This window comes from Halichoerus grypus, chromosome 3, assembly GCF_964656455.1.
Source record: "Halichoerus grypus chromosome 3, mHalGry1.hap1.1, whole genome shotgun sequence".
In the NCBI taxonomy this organism is placed as follows: Eukaryota; Metazoa; Chordata; class Mammalia; order Carnivora; family Phocidae; genus Halichoerus; species Halichoerus grypus.
The window spans coordinates 76,351,282-76,374,801 of NC_135714.1; the positions used below are offsets into that span (position 1 = coordinate 76,351,282).

The 23,520-nt window shown below is 38.7% G+C and overlaps 1 protein-coding gene across 2 annotated transcripts in view; it reads left to right on the top strand.

The window, feature by feature from the left end:
* GRID2 (glutamate ionotropic receptor delta type subunit 2) overlaps window positions 1-23,520 on the top strand; it is a 1,423,646-nt gene that overhangs the window by 1,382,677 nt on the left and 17,449 nt on the right. The window contains exons 15-16 of one of the 2 annotated variants that reach the window (XM_078068969.1): window positions 5,511-5,751; window positions 8,408-11,406. In XM_078068969.1, coding sequence (XP_077925095.1) covers window positions 5,511-5,751; window positions 8,408-8,830 — 664 coding nt within the window. In that variant the 3' untranslated portion in view covers window positions 8,831-11,406. Of the gene's footprint in view, window positions 1-5,510; window positions 5,752-8,407; window positions 11,407-23,520 lie in introns of those variants that run through there. The other variant, XM_078068970.1, reaches the window with a different exon arrangement.

Genomic DNA, 23,520 nt, shown 5'->3' on the forward strand with positions numbered 1-23,520 from the left:
GAATTCTAGCCCTAACTCGACAATTTACTTTTATTTAATTTTTATTTTTAATTTTTATTTATTTATTAATTAATATTTAATTTAATTTTATGTTAGTCACTAAAAAAGTCATCTCGTCTCTACAACAGTGCTTCCCAACAGATGTATCTTAGATGAGGTACTAGAATATTGCTGAAGTATTGGTCCCTTCAGCTCTCGAAACAGCCAAGGCAGAGCCTGGGGTGGCTGGAGCCCCGTGACTTTCATCTCAGGCTACCCCAGTGCGCTATATAAATTATTTTTTGTGGGTTGAATGTGATAATTTGGGGCGATTATCGTCCTATATGATTCCGTTTCTCCCCCATAGAATGAGCAGAGGGGGGAGTGGAGAGATTTGATGATGTCTTCTGTCATTTCCATTCTAGTAGTTGACACTTCTATGAGTGTGGAGAGAAAATTCCAATCGCAAAAAGAGTCACAGGAGCTCCTGCATACATGGCCTGAAAACAAAACTTCCTGTACTTACGTTTGTAAACTCTTTGATTACCTCTAGATTTGTTCCCAGAAGAAACAACTGAAAAGTCAGGTGTCCTTTTTCTCAGTTAACCAGTATCGTTTTTACAGCTCAGCAGGGATTTACCTACGGGTAAGAAAATTAGAAAAGAATCTATAGACTGCAATAGTACTTAAAGGCAAAATTAAAGTTACCTGTGTGGGATCAGAAATTTGCATTCATCTTTCAGCAACCTGTTTTGTTATAAATAAATTAATTTGAAAATCAATTTCCAGAGCAATGATTAAGAAGGGTAATCAATAATTAGTGCATTTCTCACACATGAATGAGGCTGTTTTATCTTCAAAGTAAGTAAAAAGCTTTTCAGGATGAACACCTCAAACTTGTTGAATATTTTTATTTGAATATAAAAGAAGGATCTTCTGCTTCCCTACTCACTTGCCCTGAAATTTGCTCATTTATATCAATAAAGAATTCAATGCATGCAGAATTGATCTATTAGCCATTTTCAAGCTGAAGCTAGGTTTTATGGACTGCTAAGATTTTTCTGTTCAGTGGGATGACAAATGTTTTAATACTTTTGGACAGAAAGAGGAAATGCAATGTTCTTGTCATTGAATCAATCATTCACTGATTCATCTGGGAATATAACTTTCCATTAAGTAACATGTACCAGAACAGGTCCAGAGAAAGAATGGTGGTCACACATGCTGATAATAATAATTCTAGCTTTTGAGTTGTCATAGCCCTACTAAGTGCCAAGTAATGAGCGAGGGGCTTTTGTTTATGGCTTCATGAATTTTCACCCTGACGACTCTCAAAAGTGCTAGGTATTACTCTCATCACTCTGGAGTAAAAATGGCAGGAATTTTTCTGACAACACTCCAAGAAGAGGTTTCACTCAACCAATTGTTCATCACGGTCTAATGTCCAACTTTCTTTCTAATAGTCTAAGTGTTTACAGCACCAAGAAATTTATACTTGAAACATTTCAAACCCACCAGTTCACTGTAATGGCAGGAATACATTGCTCTCTGTGAGTAAAGACTGCCATCTTGTGGAAATTGAAAATACAGCAAAAACAATCATTCCATGGAACTAAAAATCTGCGCACATTAAGAACTGTGCAACTAGATTCTTGCAATGTTATACACACACACACGCACACATCAGCGCTGCTCATAATTAAATACAAAACTTTCCTTTAGGTATGATTCAAGTTTCATTTAAAGATGCCAGTGTTTTTGAACATTTGAAAAAATACATATATATTTATATCCTCATTTATTATATAAGGGCTCATCCAATTTGCCTTTAAGGCAGTGCATTAGATTTTGCTAAGCTTTTTTTAGCTAATACTTAAATAAGTTTTTGTTAAATATAAAAAGGAGCATGTAGTGACACTTTTCTAATGGAATTTCCAGGAGCATTAGATTCTGCAGCAAAAATTTATGGCAGAACTCTGAGCTTAGAAAATACTTTCATACCCTTCCAACACTTCTATTCCACCCACCCTGTATTCCTAGAATCTGTTGTGGGCTACTCACAGCTTGACTGGGAGGATCTTACGATCTAGCTGTTCTGTCTGTCCCCAAAAATGGGGTGTCCATGCAATGCCTCAGTTATCTGTGCTTCCTGGATCGACTATACATAAAGGCATCTTTGTGGTGTGAAGGCAAATGGAGAAGTCTGCTCACTTTTTCCCCATAGTAACTCCTACCCCCGAGCTTGCTGAACCTGAAAGTTCTACAATTAAACAAATTCTTTGGATTTAAGGCCCTTTACTCCTATTAGCATCAAAATGGGTGTTATAAAGTATGTGTGTATACGTCAATGATCATTTTTAAAACCAAATCATTCTTCAGGTGTAGAAATGATAAGGACACTCTGCGATACCAGATACCACTGAGGAGAAAGAGTAGGCAATCATTGGTTCCTGAATGAACATGGGAATGAATGAAAGAATAAACTAACATGAACTGAGGGCATTAAAAAGAAACAGTATCACAATGTTGCTTAGGCCATTTTGGCTGAATGTGCAGTTGTGGTTTAACATAAATTTCTTCCCCCAAAAAATACCTGGCATGATACCACTCTTTAAATATTTATTGAATGGATAGATGAATAGGAAGAAATGGAATAAGTTAGAAAATCTCATCAGTGACAAGAAAAAGTAGAATCTGAGGGCAGCGTCCATTTACCAAAAACCGTGTTGAGCATATTCAGTCAATAACTACTTGCCCGCTCTGTGTTAGGCAGTGTGGAAGATGGTGAGGACACATTCCAGAAAGGAGGACAGACATCACCACAAGTGATTTTTTTAAAGATTTTATTTACTTATTTGACAGGGAGAGACACAGTGAGAGAGGGAACACAGGCAGGGGGAGTGGGAGAGGGAGAAGCAGGCTTCCCGCCAAGCAGGGAGCCCAATGCAGGGCTCCATCCCAGGACCCTGGGATCATGACCTGAGCCAAAGGCAGACGCTTAATTGACTGAGCCACCTGGGCACCCCAAGAATATTATTTTTTTAGAGATGACTAAATTTTCCCTTCAAGGTATTCAAAGGTGTTCTGATTACCCAGTGCCTTTAGGTAGGCAAATAGCTAATGGGTTTGCCAACATGATTTGCATACATTTGCAGATAGGCTAAGCAAGCAACTTCGATGCTGTGATTGAAGATTACAGATGTGTGTAATACCTAACACAGTGCTGCTGATTTCCACGAGTAGTTGTTCCTTTGGATGGAGGCACTATTTCTCAATGTATGTGTGCATGTATGTACGTATGTATGTATTTAGTGAGCTCTATGCGCAGTGTGGGGCTCGAACTCACGACCCTGAGATCAAGAATCGCATGCTCTACTGACTGAGCCAGCCAGGCGCCCCATGGAGGCATTATTTCTCAAGTGTATTCCTCAAAACTCTAGCTCCACAAATTATTACTATGTATTAAAAAAATGAGGAAAAAAGAAGGAAAGTTAAATACCTTTGGGAAATGCCAAATTAAAATCATACAAGTTTTCTTTTCTACAGGTCTTCTTAGAGCCTTTAATACACTGACTTCTTTGTAAATTTCCAAGAGGGTGTTTCTCAAAGTTAATGACCACGGGACCCTTTTCTTGCAGAAGCTCCTCTAGGTACTAGTGTCCCATGGAACACACTTTTAGAAATTCTGGAAATACAAGTATCTTTGTCTGAGAAGAGGCAGGAATAAGGGTGAAATGTAATCCATCAATATTCATAATCACCTTGGTAAATTCAATTAATCAAATTAATTGCACTTCTTGAGCAGCACTCTGAAGCAACAAGCTTTAGACAGATCAAAATCGTAAGAAAGGAGAAGTCCAAGTTATAAGAGAAGCTCCAGTTCGATGTCCATCCTCGGGTGTCAGCTGGGGGTTCTGGGGGTGAGACTAAGTCTCCCCCACAGCCCTTAGGGCTGTTCTTACTCCTGTTTGAGTCAGGTTGAATGTTGACCCCACCCCTAGCCATTATCTTTAAGCTCAATCTTATCAACACAGGGATGACATGAAACAGATAAAAAGGTAATGCTCCACCCAAAGAGTATTTACTCCTTCCAAATGACATCATTCTTCTCTCTAAAGTTTTAAGCAGTCTCTCCCCAAGTAACCCAAGACCTAGGGCAAGAGGGGAAATATAGCTCCACATATCCTAAGGCTGACTATGTGCAAATTATAAGTCAAGCTAAAAACTCTTAGATAAATTATGTTCTGTCTTGTTACCTTGACAAATAGACCTTCATGCCCATAGGAGGTCAGGTCTGAGTTTCTAATTTGTGATAGTTTGGAGTATTGCCACTGACCTGGTGGCCCAGGAAGACGGTCCGTGGGCCCCTCTCTTCCACCTCCAGCTCTGTCCTGCACAGTGAAGGATCGCCCACACAAAGATGTACACCCCTGAGGTCATACATCTGAGCTCAGTCCACACTCTCTAAACACTGGTCCAGACACCTGCGATGCCCTTGCGGCTGTGAGGTCTGCCCTCGGAGGAAATGTGGGGACAAGTTTTCCCCGGTGCTGGAGGAGCTTTCTGAAGTGTTGGGGTGGGAAATCCTAGGGATCCCTGAGGATGGTGCACACTCTGGACAAGCTCACGGCCTTGGCCCTGACCATTCTCACCCTGCGAGAGGGGGCACACCTGGGGGAGGGCCGGAGGTAGGCAGGTCTCAGGTAAAGCCTAAAGAGTATTTGAAAATGAGAATAAAACCTCTGCGAAAAATCACACTTTAAAAAAGCTGCAGCTTTGCAACTAGCCCCAGACTCGGAGTTAAAAAAAAAAAAAAGACGAAGAAGGGTATTTCTTATTTGAATTTAACTACTTCTAAAAGCCTCTGGTCAACTTTTCTTCTTGTTCTCCAAGGTAAGATTATTTTCCCTTTTGGCATTAAAAGGGAAACTACATCAGTTGTGTGAAAAACCAAAAATGATGTATTTTATCAACTTCAAACTTGTCCCGGGGCTTTCTCCCACACTGTGTTAAATAATAGAAGACTTTTTAATTGAATTTCTTTGTGTGTAGCATATGCTGGGCGACATTATGCCAGCATCTTGCTCTAAGCAGCAAAACGTCCTTCATAAAAGCATTAAGATCCAGAGCGTCATTCCGCATGGAGGGAGGGAACACAGAACTGCAACAGCTTGAAACCACATAAAAACGGTGCCTCTGAAATGTAATTGTAAAAACACATTGAAACAAAGTTGGGGGGGGGGGGATGATACTTAGAGAACAAAATCAAAAAAAAAAAAGAAGAAGAGGAAGGAAGGGGGGAGCAAGAGCGGGTACAGAAGGAGGAGAGGAAACCCTGTGGCACAACTCTGTCTATAATATCAAAGCAATAACGTTTTCAGCGTCCTGGCATTCCATCTGCAGGCTAATCTATATGTTCATTTCCCCTTGACAGCCACCATCCTTTAGCGGTGGGATTATAAATGGATGTGTTGTGGACCGAAGCAGTAACGATGTCTGCACTGACACATGGCTGTGTTCTTTACCCCAAGGATCCTGGAGCTTCAGCAGAATGGTGACATGGACATCCTGAAGCACAAATGGTGGCCAAAGAATGGCCAGTGTGACCTGTACTCCTCTGTGGACACAAAGCAGAAAGGAGGTGCCCTGGATATAAAGAGCTTTGCAGGAGTCTTTTGTATCCTGGCGGCTGGAATTGTCCTCTCCTGCTTTATAGCCATGCTGGAGACGTGGTGGAACAAGAGGAAAGGCTCCCGGGTCCCATCGAAAGAGGTACTTGATTGAGAGCTTCTGGCGCTCAGTTGAGCCAATAAGCGGGCGGTCTTTCCCGGGAGGGTAATCAGCAGGAAGAGGATAATGGGCTGGGGGTGGTCCTTGTTTCTTCTTTCTTGGAATATTGAAAATGAATTATTGATGAAATATAAAAATCGATAATGCCAATACCAATGACCATTTTAAGACATCCCAGATATGTGAAGCAGAGATTTGCAGTGCTTGCAAAGACTGATCATTTCATGTGCCATCAAGGGCTTTAAGATTCTGCCAGATCTCAAGGTAGACTTTCATTCAGTGATTTTCTTAAAGGCTGTGATTCCCTTGACCAGTTCACAGAGATGCTTGTCATCTTATTTCAATAAGTTGTTTAACTTATAGGTAAATTATTGGTATCTCTAAGCCTCAGCTGAAGAAATACAGTGCTGTAGGAACATAACCAGAATTTGTCTCTTCACTACCAGCGGCTCCTTCCCTCTATCGGTATGTGGACCTATAGAAGGGATCATATGTTTTTAGCTCTTTGATGGCTCTAAGCTTAATGAATCCAAAGTGTGGAATCATCTAGAGTTAAATTTTTAATAAAATTAAATTAAAATTTTTTCAGAGATCTGAAAGAATAATTGCAGAGTTACACATAATATCTCTTTGAAAGTGGCATGTGCCTTGTTTTCATCAAAAATTATGGAATTTACAAATCAGCAGAGAAAATGTGAAGTTAAAATAAATTACTTGATTAATTTATCATATTTCTACTGGACCAAAAGGTGAAAATTTTTTAAATAATGAAATCATATTCATTCACTAAAGCTTCACAAAATGAAATGGAAAATGACTTGAATTTGCTACATGATTTGATCTGCTGGATAGTTTCAAAGGACAGTTTTAAACTTTCTGTAACTAGACTTTGGCTAACTGAGGGTTAGAGCAAATCCTGAGAAGATCTGCTTTAATGCACAAATAAAAATGACTTCTCAACGTTCATATGAATTTTTACATATTAATATATTCTTTCAAACAGATCTTTTTCTAAAGTAATCTGAGAATTCCTTTCTACCGCCTTGTATGCAAAATTGATCAGCAGCATTTATAAGGAAAAGCTTGGCTTACCAAAGATAAAACTTAGCTTCCTACCTATCTGAATGATCATACATTCTAAATTAGTAGAGTATGAACTAAAAATTAAGCAGGGTTCACTGTAGTGTTTTCTTTATGGAATAAGCTCCTGGTTTTTCTATTGACGTTGATTCAGTGCAAAAGACCACATTAATGCAACATTATAGCTGAGATTTCATATTCTAAAAAATCTGGAAATTAAGGACTCCCCAAGCTCCTTATATTTTGAATTACTATATATGATATTAAATTTTTGCATTATTATATCTGTTGATGGATGACTACATTATAGTTGCTGTGGGAACCATAAAATTACATCTCTCAACCCTCTAAAGTCTCAGTGATAATATTGTATTAATGGATATTTTTTATTGGATTTTGAAATGAAAAAGGAGAAGGAAAAACCGTGATGCACATCAAAATATTTTTCACTGAGGAGCACTACAATAGCACAATGAAAAAAATACATACTCCATTCTAACTCATGACAGCTAATCCAGATCTATGAACAAATATTTTCTCTTCTTATGATTAATAGGTATTTTTAAATCCTCATGAATTTAATTTATTGAACTTGGCTATAAATATGACTGATAGGAGACAATTTTTTTTTTTCTTGCCAGTTTTATTTTTCAAACGTTGGGCTTTCATGCTCACTTTAAGTGAAAATCCTGAAAGATTTATGAATTGGTTTCAGCACCAGAAATCTGAGATTTTCCTTCCTTTTCCTTTATTAAGTACCTCCTTACTAAGACTCCATTAGCATAGCTCAAAGCATCTTTGATTTAGAGGCCATTTAGCATAAACCTGGCCCTAGACCAAAGTTGTCATTCGCAGGTCATGACTTGAAGGGGTCTCTAAAGGTCTTGCTGACCTCACAATATTGCCTCATTCAGGTACTAAATAGATTGAGTGTATGACATCCCTCAATTAGAAATGGATTCTTTTGTGTTGAATGTTGTTCTTTCTGAATAATCTCACATCTCTCTGGCCTGAAGAGAAATAACACTTTAACAGTCACTAACACTTTAGTGTGAACTAGCATATCGTATCACTTATCTCCAAGAATGGAAAGTTAAGGTTAGGAGGGAATAGGAGAAAAGAACAGAAATCCAACTTGGAAGGAGACACTCTGAAAAAGGAGAAAGCACGTGGAAAGAAGAGGTGTGGAGGGGGACTGAGTAGTTAAAACCGTATTTTTTGTTTGTACAGATTTGCCTGGGTCTGTCTCTGATCTCATAGAAGGCAATCACCCATCTACTGCTCCCCTACTTTTGTAGTTGCATGTGACATATATAGAACTTTTAGTGCAAGAAAATTATTTATTATAGATAACCTTATCTCAGAGTCATATTTGTACCCCCAGAACCTAGAGCAATGCCTGGCTCATATTAGGTGCTCAATAGGTATTTGTTAAATGAATAAACCCCAAAGTTCAGTTAATCACATATCATGTTTGCTGAACTACTTTTTTTTTTTTTTTTTTAACCATGGAAGCTAGTACTGATGAGAACCTTATCTTCTTTTTCTTCATCTCCAGGATGACAAGGAAATTGACCTGGAGCACCTCCATAGACGTGTAAATAGCTTGTGCACAGATGACGACAGCCCCCATAAACAGTTTTCCACCTCGTCAATTGACTTGACCCCTCTGGACATTGACACTTTGCCAACACGACAAGCACTGGAGCAAATCAGTGATTTCAGGAACACTCATATCACCACAACAACCTTTATCCCAGAGCAGATCCAGACTCTTAGCCGCACACTGTCAGCTAAAGCTGCCTCTGGTTTCGCTTTTGGCAACGTGCCTGAGCACCGAACTGGCCCATTTAGGCACAGGGCACCTAATGGGGGCTTTTTCAGGAGTCCTATAAAAACAATGTCATCTATTCCTTATCAACCAACTCCTACCCTGGGGCTCAATCTGGGTAATGATCCAGACCGAGGCACCTCCATATGAGCATCCAACAAAATCTCTTCACTGTTTCTTTTGTAGGACTCCCTCTGCAAGGAGCAACTATAAAATTGTGGGACTAACATGGATGTAACACTTAAAAAAAAAAAAAAATCAGGATTATTAGTAACAATTATAGTTCTTTCTCTCCACCTTCTCCCTCTTCTCTCTCTTCTATTTCTTTCTCTTTTTCCCTCTCTTTCTGTACATTTCCCTCCACTTTTTTTCATTACTCAACTTGTTCCCCCAGAATATAGTATACTAGGATCCTATTAGTCCGCTTTTCATATACTGTACTTCAAGTATAGGAAATGTGCACTGAGTATACTAAAAGTATATGCAGGATTAATTTTACATAAAGGCCTCTTACGTAACATTTCTCTATTTTTAAAAATATAATTGCAATAACTTCAGTCTTTTTACATTCTTCTGCTGCATCCATACAACGCTCCACTGTTGTTGAGTGTCCTTTAACTGTGGACCAAAGGCAACCCCTGCAGTGTTTATAAAATAATTTAAAGACCATTCAGGCCACATAATATGAGAATGCAATTTTGTAGGATTACAAAAAAGCCATTAATATGCCAGTCAAGACTACAGTTAAAACTACTCTCGCACTGCAACAGTGCATATGACCTTTATGTGATTGTACAGTATTAAAAGTTTTTTCTTATGTACAGTAAACTTTATCATATGGCAGAAGCCTCTATTGTGTTAAATAAATTAGTATCTCATCTATATATACATATATATGCACCTATATAATGTGTATATATATTAAAGGGCGGCCATTGCTATTGCAATTCATTTAATAAAGCTTTAGTTTAAAAAAAAAAAAAGCATTGTATACAGGAACTATGTATAGTGCAGGGGGTCTTTTCAGTTAGAAAAGGCAGGTTGCTTTAATGTTCTTCTGACTCGTATTGTTTGCCAACAGAGAATATTTTATACTTTTGTTATTAAAACATCCAGGGCGATTTAGTATTTGTTCCTAGATGTAACTCCTTTGAGTAGGTTTTGCATTTGTTACTCAGCAGTGTATAAAGCTAACCTTGATAATTTTACTTTTAATGAATTATCTAAATGGAAAATGCTATTAGCCGGACCACGTCCACAGCAGCACATAGAGCTCTAGAAGAGTTGAAACGTAGATCATTGAAGGTTAATAAATTCTCTTCCAAAGCAGAAAGCCAATCGATACAGCTGTAGTTGGGGAGAGGTGGGAGCCCTTACGAAATATTGATGTGGCCTTAATTACTGTCCTACATTATCCTAAAGAAGAAAATATAATGATCATACTGGGCTCTCGACTTAACCCCGCCCCCCCGCCTTTTTATTCAGTTCTATTTGGAGGAGTTATGTATTTTTTACATTAGTGCCAAGTGTATAGGAGGATGACAGCAAAAACAGTGCCTCTTTGTGCACGATCCTTTTAAAGTAGCATTCTTACCTGTTAGAAATAGAGAATGAACTTTGTTTGTAATCCTTAAATCAAAATGTGGTAAGTAGGAAGCAAGAACTTATCCTGTGTTTTTACGCAGCCATACACTTATTTTAATCTAATTCATTCCGTAGCTAGGATTGATATAGGAATCAACCTATGTGATTTGCTTTAGGAGAAATTAAAAGGTATATTCTTAAGGTATATTATATTTTGATGCTAATTCTGTTCTGGGGAGCATCTTGTACTGTCACTGTTTTTGTACTAAATCTTCAAATATTGTCTACTGTGTAAGGCAGAAAATTTTCTTATCATGCAAAAACCATTTTGTTTCCAGGGTAACAAGTACCTAAGTGCATGCACGACTTGTTTTCCCTTGTAACATTCATGATCTCATTCACAACACTGATTTTAAAACAAAACAAAAAAAAATTCTTTACAACAAGCTATATAGGGACATACCAGATGTTGCAGTGATTTTAGCTATCAACAAACTGTTAACCATGTACAATATTTAAAATAGGCCTATTTTGATGTATTGCCTATTATACGAATACACAAAACACTTTTTGGAGGCCTCAGTTATGAGTGGCAGAGCTTTCTGTGTATAATTTGTCTAAATAATTTGTCTAATAAAAATGTTTTCTAAACTTGCTCTCATACCATTGAAGTCTTAACTATAAAATTTGACGATGCTTACTCTCTCACAGAACGAACTGAATTTTTCTAAAAAATTATCTTGAGTTAATTAAAGCATAAAACACATGAAGTTTTACTAGCAGAACTATGCCGAAAGGAGTGGCTCTCTAAAAACAATACTGTGTGTGTGTCTTAAACCAATGAAAGACTGCCTTTCTGCTATTTGAAACAATTGGAACCAACAATATATTTGTTTTTCTTCACATATATTTATATTTGTGATGTCTCTGTGAGTACTTTTTTGGGAGAGAGTTATCCTGATTCATGTAAACAATGCAACCATTATAAGAATAGCAGGATGATGGTTTGTTACATCAAAGAAAGGAGGAGAGAAAGAAAGAAAGAAAGGAAAGAAAGAAAGAAAGAAAGGAAAGAAAGAAAGAAAGAAAGAAAGAAAGAAAGAAAGAAAGAAAGAAAGAAAGAAAGAAAGAAAGAAAAGAAAAGAAAAAGGAAATGAAGGGTAATTAAACTTAGAATTTATGTATTAATGATTGTTTTGCTGTTAGGGAAATACTCATCATGTTGAATCTATTAATTTGAAAATTAATTGACTTCAAGATTATTTCTAATACAGTGTTACTTTCCTCATTTGAACAATATTTTTGTCTAGCATTTAACTCACTCAGTGAATATATATCTGAAAACATATTTAATTAGATTAAAACCTTTGCTGATCTAAAATTCTATTAAAAGTGATTTTTTTATAAATGTTGGAACTATGATGAACTATACAGATCTAGACTCTCTCTCTGGTTTTGCAAATAAGGGAACATAAGATGCTAAGAAGCTGTGACTTCCCAGATGTTTGACAATCTAACACTTAAAACTGGGTCCTTTTTAATTATTATTATTTAACGCTGCCATGCTTCAGTCATATCCACAGGTCCTCATGGGTTTAAATGCAGGGACGGCTCAGGGACAATGCCTCCACCCGGTCCTCTCCCCAAGCCTAGGCTGCAAATCTCTAGGAACCTTCCCTCCTGTCTGCGGCCAACTAGAGCACCTGAATCAACCGCTCCTTTCACAGATGGGAAAGTGAACACCTCAGGCTACTTCCCCAAAGTCAGAGCATGAGGCAGACCTCAGGCCAGATCCAGCTTCTCTCTAGTGCTACTTCCTTTAGCCCACTGTCCGCCTGGTTCGCACCACTTACGCCAAACTTGCTATTTTGAAACCAGACAAATACCTTATATCCATGTAATTTTATTCTACTCAGATGTTGAAATTTTTCCTTCGGTGAATCATTAAGAGAACTGGTTGTCACTTTCAACCACATCAGAACTTATGCACAGGTTTTGGCTCAGTCATACATTAGAAGATTATAAGGCCTCCTTTCTTCCCTCATACATATCAAGCTACATACAGGCAATTTGTTGTTTTCATAATTATGTTATTTTTCATCTCTCTTAATTTGGGATTGGTTGTCAACTGAATAAATACTTTAAAAAATAGACTTTGCTGAACGCTACTTTGCTTCATCAATTAAAAAGAAAAAAAAAAAATGAGAAGATCCACAATGCCTTCCAAGCCACACGATTGGATAACAAATTATTAGTATTTTATAATCAGAAATTTGGAGTGGAGAAACACATTCGGGACTATTGAGTATAGTAAGTGAGGCAGAGCTAAGAACTTCTGTACTGGTAAACGCAGGTTTTATGCTTATATATACATCTCATGATAACTGACAAAATATAATGGTCTCACTAAAAATTGACTTCCTTCTAGAATGTTTTATTTCTAAAAACAAATCCTATTTCCAATCTTTGTGATCAGATATTAATAAAAGGCTAACAAGTATGGCCATAGTTATCAGTTCAACAAATTGTAGTAAATACCCTCTCATGAAGTAGCATATGAGCTCCCTTGGGCGCAAACGACTTACCTAGCATTGAAAAATCAGGAAATAAAGTTTGTTAGATTTGATAGACTTAATTCTATTATTTGTTTATTTATTTATTATTTTATTCTATTAGTGTTCGCTCAAAACCTATTTTGTGAAAGCCACTGTGCTAAGCAATTACACATGGCACAGATGAATATATATGCTTAAAAATGGGTCTGGATGTGTTCTAATGCCCAGTTCTTTCCTTGTCCCACATCAACATGCAAGATACAGAGACCACCTTACAGACTTTCTGAGGAAGCGGAATGAGTCTCTCCAAGCCAGTGCAGTCCTCTTTGGCCTTGGCCATTCCAACTCACTGGGGCAAGCCATCCTGGCAGTTCTCATGGGCTAATAGAATCTATCTGCTTAGATTCAGATCACCTCCACAAAGAAGACTTGGAGATTTCCCAAGATGCCAGACCATGAGGCCAACTTTTCAGAAATGTGAAAATTCCCATAAGCTTCAGGCAAACTATTAACTAACCCCTCCTCCTTATCAATACCTGCATACCAATCAGAGACTGACTCCTACCTTCAGATGTCCATGTCAGGATGATACAGACCACAGTAACTCATTTTCTGTCCCTGCAGGTCTAATCACTTGTGATAGAGCTCCTCAGTGTTTAAATTTGCTTCACAGGGATTACACAGTGAATCCTTTTCAGGCTACTTTTCAACTTTCATCAACTTTTATTTATACTGCAACTAAGATCCCGAGCCACCTTTCCTGTCATCTAAGACACAGAATACAGTGGGACCTATGAGCCTGAGGAATAGATAGCAGGGTTTTACAGGTTGCCAAATCAGGACAACAGCCTCCAACCCACACAACTTCCAGAAGAGTAGAAACCTCCCGGTTTTGCTCCATGCGTGGAGCTCCACAGAGGCACAGAACAATTACACCACATAAGATTCACCCTCCCATGGGGATAGAAACAGACTAAAGGAGAAGTTGCTCGTTTTCTCACCTGAATTTCCCAAATTTCCCTTGTTTCAATCATTCTCATTTGTTTTATTCCCATGTAATCTTAGTAACAAAGCAAAAATCGTTCAAATTTCAGTAATATATTTTCATTATCTAAAAGCTTTCCTGGACTTGTTATTACACACAAGATAAGACCAAGTGTCACCTCTTGACTAATTTTGCACATTTCCTAGAGCTTCCTCAGAGTGGAGGGAGAAAAAAACTGGTTGTGTGATTTAGACACGTCATTACCTGTGTCATGTGTAGGCCTGGCTATCTGACCTTTGGGAGGAATGGAGGCCTGGTTTCCCTTTGGGGAAGCCTATTGGTTCCCGCCTCAGAACTGGCAGAATGTTTCAAAAGTCTCAAACGACCTGTGATGAAATGGAAAATTCACACCATTTTCAGGATGACATTAATTCTCCTTAATTAAAAACTAAAGAAGCTTTCATAACAGCTGTTTTAGAAGGAGAAACATATCACAAAATCAAAAAATGATACAACATCAGAGCTAGACAGGGATGAGAAACAGTGCTTTTAATGAATACTTTGCCTGCCAGAAGATTTGAAATGTGAGTAAGCGGCACACTTTGGTTTTTAAAAATGTTGTGTCTGATTTTTAAATTGGTGCTACTGAAAATTCTTAGGAATTAAGTAGCAGACACCTGTGGCTATTTTTCATTCTTAAAAATCGGACATCACTATTAAAAAACAAAAAACAACTTGTTTATTCACTACACAAAAGATTCATGATGGGGGCCTTTGAGAATTAGTTTCTCTAATGTGTAATAAATAAGATTCAATTTGCAAAAGTTTAAGTGATATAAGACTTTTCAGGATCAGCCACTTCCTAGAGCAAGGGGCACCTCTATCTACTTGACACTTACGATGTAATGTTTAATTCCTCTCCAAAATTACATTAAAGTTGACTTTCAAATTAATGCTAGGCCTCTATTAATACCTGTTTATAAAAGGTAGCTATAAGATATGTCTAAAAAAAACACACACACACTAAAATTAAGTTGAAAATAGAGGCATCACATATCCAGCTCATTTAATTTGACCTTATTATTCTAGAAAGAGTTATTGAATGCCTAATATGTTCAAGTACTTCCATAAACAATGTTAAGGAGAGCTCTGGACATTAGTTGCTACATGAGTTATAGTCATGTCGTATATCTAATTGACATAATTGACATTAGATACCAAATGCAGAACTCTCATTCACATATGATCTTTTTTAATGAGTACAGTACTTCTTACTGTACTTACTTACAAATGAACATATTAAAAATAAAAATAAAAAATAACTAAGCAGTGTAGCAAGAGATACATGTAATGGGGACTTCCAGCCTCACTTCTGCATGACTAAGCATTTAAAATTTATTGTTCACTCACTCAGATTTCCCCATGGAAATATCATGGTAAAACTGTTCATAAACCGAGCAACAAGTATATAAAATCACTCCTCGTGTGTAACCTCCATTTTTTGGCATGTCCAATTAACATGGTAAGTCCTATAAAATAATTCAATCGCCAACAATTAATATATTTTAATTAATTCTTTTTCATCATTATTAAATGACATTTTTAATTCTTACTCCACAATCATGATTATGTGTCTCTTTTAAAAAAAAAAAAAACTAGTATTAGTACATATACATAAACCTTAGTAACACTGAAGAGCGATTATTAAGAATAAAACAATCACACAAGATCAATCAGTCCATTGACTAACAGTTTTCGAGCACCTACTATGAGCAAGGCACCGTAGGACAGAGATTTCCTAACTGGTATGCCAAGGCACACTCCTGAGCCAACAGGGGTCCAAGGGTGCTGAGGTATTGACCCTATCATGTCTCAGGGTGGTGAGGTGAGCCCCTGGTCTGGAATTCTGTCCATGAGCATTTCTAGTCATTTACACCTGGCCTTTCTTCAGAAAGCTCCTGAAGTTGGAGAAACAAAATAGAAACTTTTGAAAAGTTAAATACAAAGTCATAGTTTAAATAACATCAGAAGGCAAGAATATAAATTATATCATGATGCAGAATGTATTCCATTACCAAGTTAGTTGATAGAGAAAATATTCTATGAGAAGAGAAGAAGAAGGCAGCCTAGCATGGGATGGTTTCCCAGAATAAGAGGAAATTTAGCCTAATCACAGAGACTACGGAAAGGTCAGGGGAATGCAAAAGGGCTTCCAAGTGCAAGGAAGGCACAAAGATGGGAAAGAGTGTTCGGAGGATCAGTAGCCCACGATGTCTGGAATATGGGTTTCATGTCAGGAAGCAGCAGATAGTAAAGCTCAGGTGAGACCGTGGAAAGCCTGTAGGCTGGGCTCAAGAGATTGCACTAGACGCTGTTCATCCATTCATTCCTTCATTCATGTAGTCAACAGATGTTCACTGAGCTCTTGCTATGTGCAAAACACTATTCTAGATGCTGGGGACACACAGTAAACAAGACTCCCTGCCCTCACGGAGTTTACAATCAGTTGGAGGAGACAGACAGTAAACGGGATAAATAAGTGAGGTATATAATCGATTAGCTGATAAGTGCTATAGAGAAAAACAAAAAGGAGTGGGAAGCCTGGAGTAAGAGTAGGCATTTCCTATTTTAAATAAGGTGCCCATGAGCGGCCTCACTGATCAGTTGACATTTGACTGAAGTCTTCAAAAGAGCGAGGGAGTTAGCCCTGTCGCTATCTGAGGAGAGAACATTCCAGACTTTGAAAACAGCTAGTACCAGGCCTCTGAGGTGGGACTGTGCTGGGCACGTTTGAAGAACAGGAAGAAGATCCATGTGGCCGGACCACAATGAGGGGTGAGAGAGAGAGCTCAGGAAGGTAACACGAGGCCCAACATATAAGGCTTTATAGGATGCTATAAGAGCCCAGAAACCATCAGAGTGGTTTGAACAAAGTGGAATGCCTGTTACTAGATCCAGCAGATTGATTATAAAGCCAGATGTAAATCAAACTTGGGATCCGAAGTGCTGCCACTTTCCCACCCTCCCTTGGGCCTAAATATTTGCCACCATTTTGAGTGTTATGGGAGAGTGGCATGGAGTGCTAGTCGCTGGCCATGCCTCCATTTGAATTTCAGCCCTCGAACCATCAGAGAGAGACTGAAACCTGGCTACTGTTCACAGAGGCTCACAAACATGAGATGTATGGAGACTGCCAGCGTGGGCAAGAGGGAGCCACTGAAGATTTTTACCAAAGGAGAAACATGCTCTTAAAGGGGTGGTTTAAAAAGATCCAGCTGGTAGTAACTCATAGAATGCAGTGGAAAAGAGGCCAATTGAAAGCCTTGTGCAATAATTCAGGCATGATCTGAACTTCTGCGATAGCCCAAAAAGGAAAAAAAGATACAGATGGTAGATGTGTTTTGAAGGGACAGTAGAGAGAACCTGAAGATTAACTGAATGCAGACTGTAAAAGAGAAAAAGAAACCAAATATGACTGATTTTTCAAATTCAGATGGTAGAAAAGTAGAAATAATCTTACCAAAACGTGCTAAAGTCAGAAGAATATGTTGTTTTATTCTTTTTTTTTTTTTCTTAAATTGGGGGTTAAGGAGAAGAAATCATAGAATTGAGAATTGTTTATTTTCCATCATTAGGAGTCTACATGAGGGATTCGGAATGAATGGGGGGAAGGGGTTATCCAGAGTCCATGACTTTTAAACTGTGCTCCCCAGATTCCAGAGGGTTTTCCTCGGGGTTTATGGGGGTGCTGCTCAGCGGAGGTGAGGCTCACTGGGCCTCAGTCAGACCAGCTCTGTTTTGATCTCTTCATATATCTCACTTATAGTTCTGATTTCCCTCACCTCCGAATAGCACGTCCTGACAGATGACCACAACCTCAACTCCAGCGTGTTCTGAGGCAGTCCACTAGCACATTCAACAATTTTAATTGTCCGTTTGATTATTCTTCCTTACAGCTGGTCTTCGTATTGTGTTGAAAGTTGCCCCCTACTGGTTCTTTGAAATGCTGCAGAGCAAGCCTCATCCCTTTTTCTCACGTGAGGTTTATCCTGTTTCCCACATAGTGAATACTCAGAATTGACCAAACTGTCCTGTGATATGGTGATAGTGATTCAGATCGCATAACTGGGCTTGAAATACACCCAATATCTCCAATGTCCTTAAAGGAGAGAAAGAGCTAGAGCAGAGTCCCCTTGCAGTAGGCTTTACTAAAATGACCACAGAGCAGACATACTGAATAGAAAGCCGAAAAAAAAAAAAAAAAAATGTTTTCAACACAGACTTGTCTTATAAAAGGAACAAATTAAAATTAGCCCAATTGTTACAAACACCTGCTATGTGAAAGCCAGTATACTTGGGGCTATAAGTCAAACCAAAAACCTGTGGAACTAATGTGTTTGGTTCTTGTAATTGCTGTGTGCTTTTAGTTCTGAGTCTATGTCCGCTCAAGAGTTCAGAAGGCATCCACTAACACAGTTAAGAGTATTATATGAGAATCAAAAGGTAGGTCTGAAATACTCATCATCACCAATCTTATCCTCTGAGAGTTTAAGAAGTTAGATCTCACCAAGCAGGCCATCAAAAAGGCTACTTGGATTTTGCTCTGGATGTTGTCTGTCAGCTTTAACTGTCTCTCAACACTGAGGTGATGATAATGGTTCACTTTTAAAAGGTCAAAGATGATTTCCCAATTCTAAGGGAAAAATGTCATATATCAAATACAAAACAAGAAATAAGTAGCATGCGCCTTTATGAATTGAGAATAACTTTGATAAAACCTGCTTTTCAAATTGTGTGAGAATACAATCACTTGCAATTTACTCTTGCCCCAGAATCTCACTTTTAAAATATAAGCCACACACATACGCAGAACTAATCTTTCTTTTCCTATAAAAGATATAGCACCCAAATTGTGTACACATGTTGTACTGAATATCTACACAAGATAAAAATTTCAAGGTAGTTTGCAGAGTCACACATTTCTGAATTGCACTTCATAAAATATATGGCATATACCCTCAGCTAGAATTATTTCAAGTGCAGGGACTTTAATCCAGTCTCATCTGAAGATGTAAGTTGCCAATTTCTGCTTTAATTCTTGTCCTTTACAAGCCAATATCTATGTTCTTCTAAATGTAACAACCATGGGGAGGGAGGGCATGTTGACCATATGCCAGTCACAGTGCTTGGTACTACCTACATGGTTCACTTGATTCTCATAACCTCTCTGTAAATTTGCTATTACTGATACTAATCGAACAGTTTAAAAACAAAAAAACCTGTCTCTAGAAAGTTAAGTCATTTGGCCAAGGTCATCCAAATAGTAAGTGACCAAAACGGAATTCAAACCCACATGTCTCTCCCTCAGAAACTCATGTTCTTTCCATCCCAACAGGCTGCTCCTGACATCAAAGAGAGATGGAAGGTAAAAGGCCCTTTTATAGCCCTTCATTGCTGCAAGAGGCTTTGAACACTATGGGGATCCATAAAGATCAGCTGGTCCTCACCAGCTGACTATATTTTTGATACAAAAACTACAAGTGGTGAATAAAATATTCAAAAAGATGAATATAAATGATGCATGCATCATAGTCGCTTAGAAAACATAAACAGATTCTGATACTCCACCGGATTAGCATCTGCTGCAGACACTGCTCGAAGACCAGCAAACCTGCTGGTCCTGCTGTGGTCTTCATCTCTGCCAGTGATGTCAGCGATCTTTCCGTCTTCTTCCCCGCTTTCTTAGCATCCCTCTAATGGATCCGTTGGAAGAACAAAGCCCTGTTGAGTCACCTCACATATCTCTCTCCTACCTGACCCCCTTTTGTCCAACCTCACTGCTACCAGACAAGTTTAAACACATGTCAGCTTCTGTGGGAAAACATGACAAGCTTCACTCTCTTCCAGCACACATCCCTCCGAACATCTTACTAGGTGATCTTGCTACATTACTTCTCAAGTCACTTCCCAGGTCACTGCATGATTTCATTTTTTTCCCATGGTATTTCTATGGTCCGCTAACCAATGACGAAGCACCTTAGCCAAGAATCCCTTCTGGCAGGAAGTACTAAGGCAGCCTTCACAGAAAGCAATATTTAAGCCAAGGAGGTAGGATTTTGACAATGAGAAATATGAATGTGCACTATAACAGCTATGTGCAAAGAGGAAATGGGAAAATATAATGGACAAGTTTGGGGCCAGGAATAAGGCTATTCAGCTTGAAAGAGAAGGTCCTATGGAGACAGATAGAAGATAAGGTGAGAGCCAGTTGGTTGATGCATTCAACAATTACATTTTGAGAGTCCATCATACAGGTATATACACATATATCTCCACACATGCCAAGATGCTAGGCATGCAGAACATAGAAACATGAACATGCAAGATCTCAAAGCTATTACGGAGGAGATGTCCTGCATACGCATAACTACAACGTAAGGCAAAGCAAACAAGTGCTACAACATAGTATAGGAATTGAAGGGAGAGATGGTACTCTTCCAGGTATCCTTTTATGGAAATACGGTGATTTGATTTGATTTTTTTTAAGATTTTTAGTTATTTATTTGACAGAGAGAGCGAGCACAAGAAAGGGAGCAACCCGCAGAGGCAGAGGGAGAAGCAGGCTCCCCACTGAGCCTGGAGCCCAATGCGGGGCTCGATCCCAGGACCCTGGGATCATGACCTGAGCCAAAGGCAGACGCTTACTGACTGAGCCACCCAGGCGCCCCAAAATACAGTGATTATAAATGATACATAATAAGTACTTTAAAAAGTCTATAGTGTTTTGAGAATTCAGAGAAAAGCAAGACCTTTCTTCACCAGGGTGATAAAATGTCTTTGTGGAGAAGATGGCGTAGGAACTAGATTTAACAAGGAGTATAATTTCCAAAGATACAGCATAAGGGAAAAAACATTTTTAGGCCAAGGGCAAGATATGGTCTAACTCACAGAGGAGGAAAGCACAAAGCATATTTGAGAAAAATCAAATAATTTGGTGGCAACATATGGCCCATGAAGAGCAGTAAGAACATAAGATGACAAAACTATAAAAATCAAATCCAACCACCTACCTAACGTTTGAGTGTAGTGTCTTTTATAGTCTATTCCATCTTTGAACAGCTGTGAATATTAGTAATATGATAGTGTTTACAGTCTACTGGGGAAGGCAGACAATTTAACAGGCAATGACAATAAATTGTGATAAGTGCTATAGTAATGTAAATGCAAAGTGATTTGCAACCTAGTGCAGGGAAAGGAAAAGCTCCCTAGCCGGGATTCCAAGTTAGACCTGAGGTATAATTGAGAGTCAGCCAGGCAAAAGAAAGAGGGATGAGCAGCGTATGCAAAGACCTGAAGCCAGAGGGCAAGATTTGTTCCAGGAACTGAAAAAAGTCACACCAAGTCGGAACTTAGAGGGAACAGAGAATATCAAGAGAGTAAAATGAAGAGGTGAAAAGCAGTCCTCAACATCCTCCATAAACCACATTAAAGAGTTTGTATTTTTTAGGAATAAAGTTCCAGGCATCACTAGGTAGTCACTGAAGAGTATAGAGTGAAGTAGTGACCTGCCCATATTCTTATTTTGAAGAATCATTCGAGCTGCCCTAGGAGAAAGCTTTGGGAACAGGACAAGATCTGAGAAAGGTAGACGAGTTAGGAAGCTTGTGTGGCATCAAGTCCTAGTTACCTGTAGTAGCCACAGAGGAAGTAGGGGGTGGGAAGATTCTAGGGGCAGCTTTGGTGGGAATGGGGTCTGGGTCTGGGTTTGGGGCCTTTTCTGAAGTTTTTAGTGTAAGTGAAACCATGAGAGGTAATAAAATCATCCAAGGAATAAGAGGTCTATTTAGCAGAAATGAGATCTAGACACAGAACCCTGAGGAAGATCAACACTTGATCACAGGACAGAAGAGTATTCTGGCTAAAACAGAATGAGGAAGAAAACTTGAGGAGTGAGTAGTCTCAGAAGTCAAGGGAAGAGTATCTCGATAGAGAGAGGTCAGTGTCGTCAACCGCACTCCCGGAAGGAACAGCACCCGTTACAACTAGCAGCAGGAAGGTCTTCCAGGTCTCGTCAAGAACAGTGTGGAGGAAAAATGGCAGACAAGGAAGCCAAACTGTAGCTGGTGGAAGAATAAGTGGAAGGGCTTATACGCTGCTCTTCCAAGGAACGTGGTGATGAAAGAGAGGGGGAAAAAAAGGACAGAACGGAATCCAGGAAGGGTGTCTGTTTCCAAGCCAGGAGAGTCTTGAGCACAGTTAAATGCAACAGGAAGGTACAGGGAGGTCAATGTTGAGAGTACAGCAGCAAGTGGAGGATTCAAAAGGTGGTAAGTTATTGAGTTATTACTTGTGGAATGATTGAATATCATGAGATTAACAAGGTTCGTTATGGTGAGGTCAAGTTAAAATGAGAAATATACCCACATATTTACTAATGCTGGCTTAGGTGCAGAAAGAGAAGGAACACTCAAACATCATGACAGAGATTTGAGGTTGGATATTCGAAGAAACAGCAAACTCAGGGAAATTAGTTTTTAGGTGGAGTGGAAGATGATATTTGGTTTTTAAAATTTTTTTAATTTAAAAATTTAAAAATATCACATTTGAGGGGCTCCTGGGTGGCTCGGTCAGTTAAGCCTCCAACTCTTGATTATAGCTCAGGTCATGATCTCAGGATCATGGAGCCTGCTTAAGATTCTTTCTCTCCCTCTCCCTCTGCCCCTCCCCTCCTGCTCCTGTGGTAGCTCTCTCTCTCTCTCCCTCTCTCAATAACATATTTGAAATGAAGGTAAAATATCCAGGTAGATATATTCAACAACACACTGGAAAGGTAGAAGCTAGGTTTAGCCAGAACATTCAGAATTGAAGTCTCAGGATAAGAAGAGAAAAGCCTCATAAGAAGATGGAAAGCTATTCAATGGCCAGTGGACGTTCTGAGCAGCAAAATTTTACAATCTAGGTACATTCAAGGATAATTAATCTAGTGGCTTCTTATTGGATATTAAAAATATGTATATCACAACTTAATTCTGTCGAAAAATATTCATATAGGAAAATATTTACTTCCTCGTTTAAGTCAATTTCACTATTTATATAAAGTGCACCATATACATAAGGGAAATCTAAAGCTTGTTTTCTCATCGTTCTCCTGTTGAAAAGGGATCAGCGCCAACGCCCTCGTGTGGTGGCTCTAGGTAGGAACAGGCATACCCCTCGAGTCTGATTTGCACCATTCCTTGCCCACATGATGGAGAACAAATCGTCTTTTTTATTATTCTGTATCTGCATCTTCGGAGAATAGAGAAATAACTTTTCTTCCCCTCACAATCTTCCTCTTCTTCATATTCAACCTATCCCAAAGTAAGAGCTTAACCATGGATAACTAGTATGCTGGCAAAAGTCCAAGTCAACAAATACAAATGCTAGATAGATGACCAAAAGTTTTTTTATAATTCAAATTTTCTTTTCTTTTTTTTTTTTTTTTAAAGATTTTATTTATTTATTTGAGAGAGAGAGAACGAGAGACAGAGAGCATGAGAGGGAGGAGGGTCAGAGGGAGAAGCAGACTCCCCGCCGAGCAGGGAGCCTGATGTGGGACTCGATCCCGGGACTCCAGGACCATGACCTGAGCCGAAGGCAGTCGCTTAACCAACTGAGCCACCCAGGCGCCCATAATTCAAATTTTCAATAAATAACCATAGAAATGATTTTTAGGA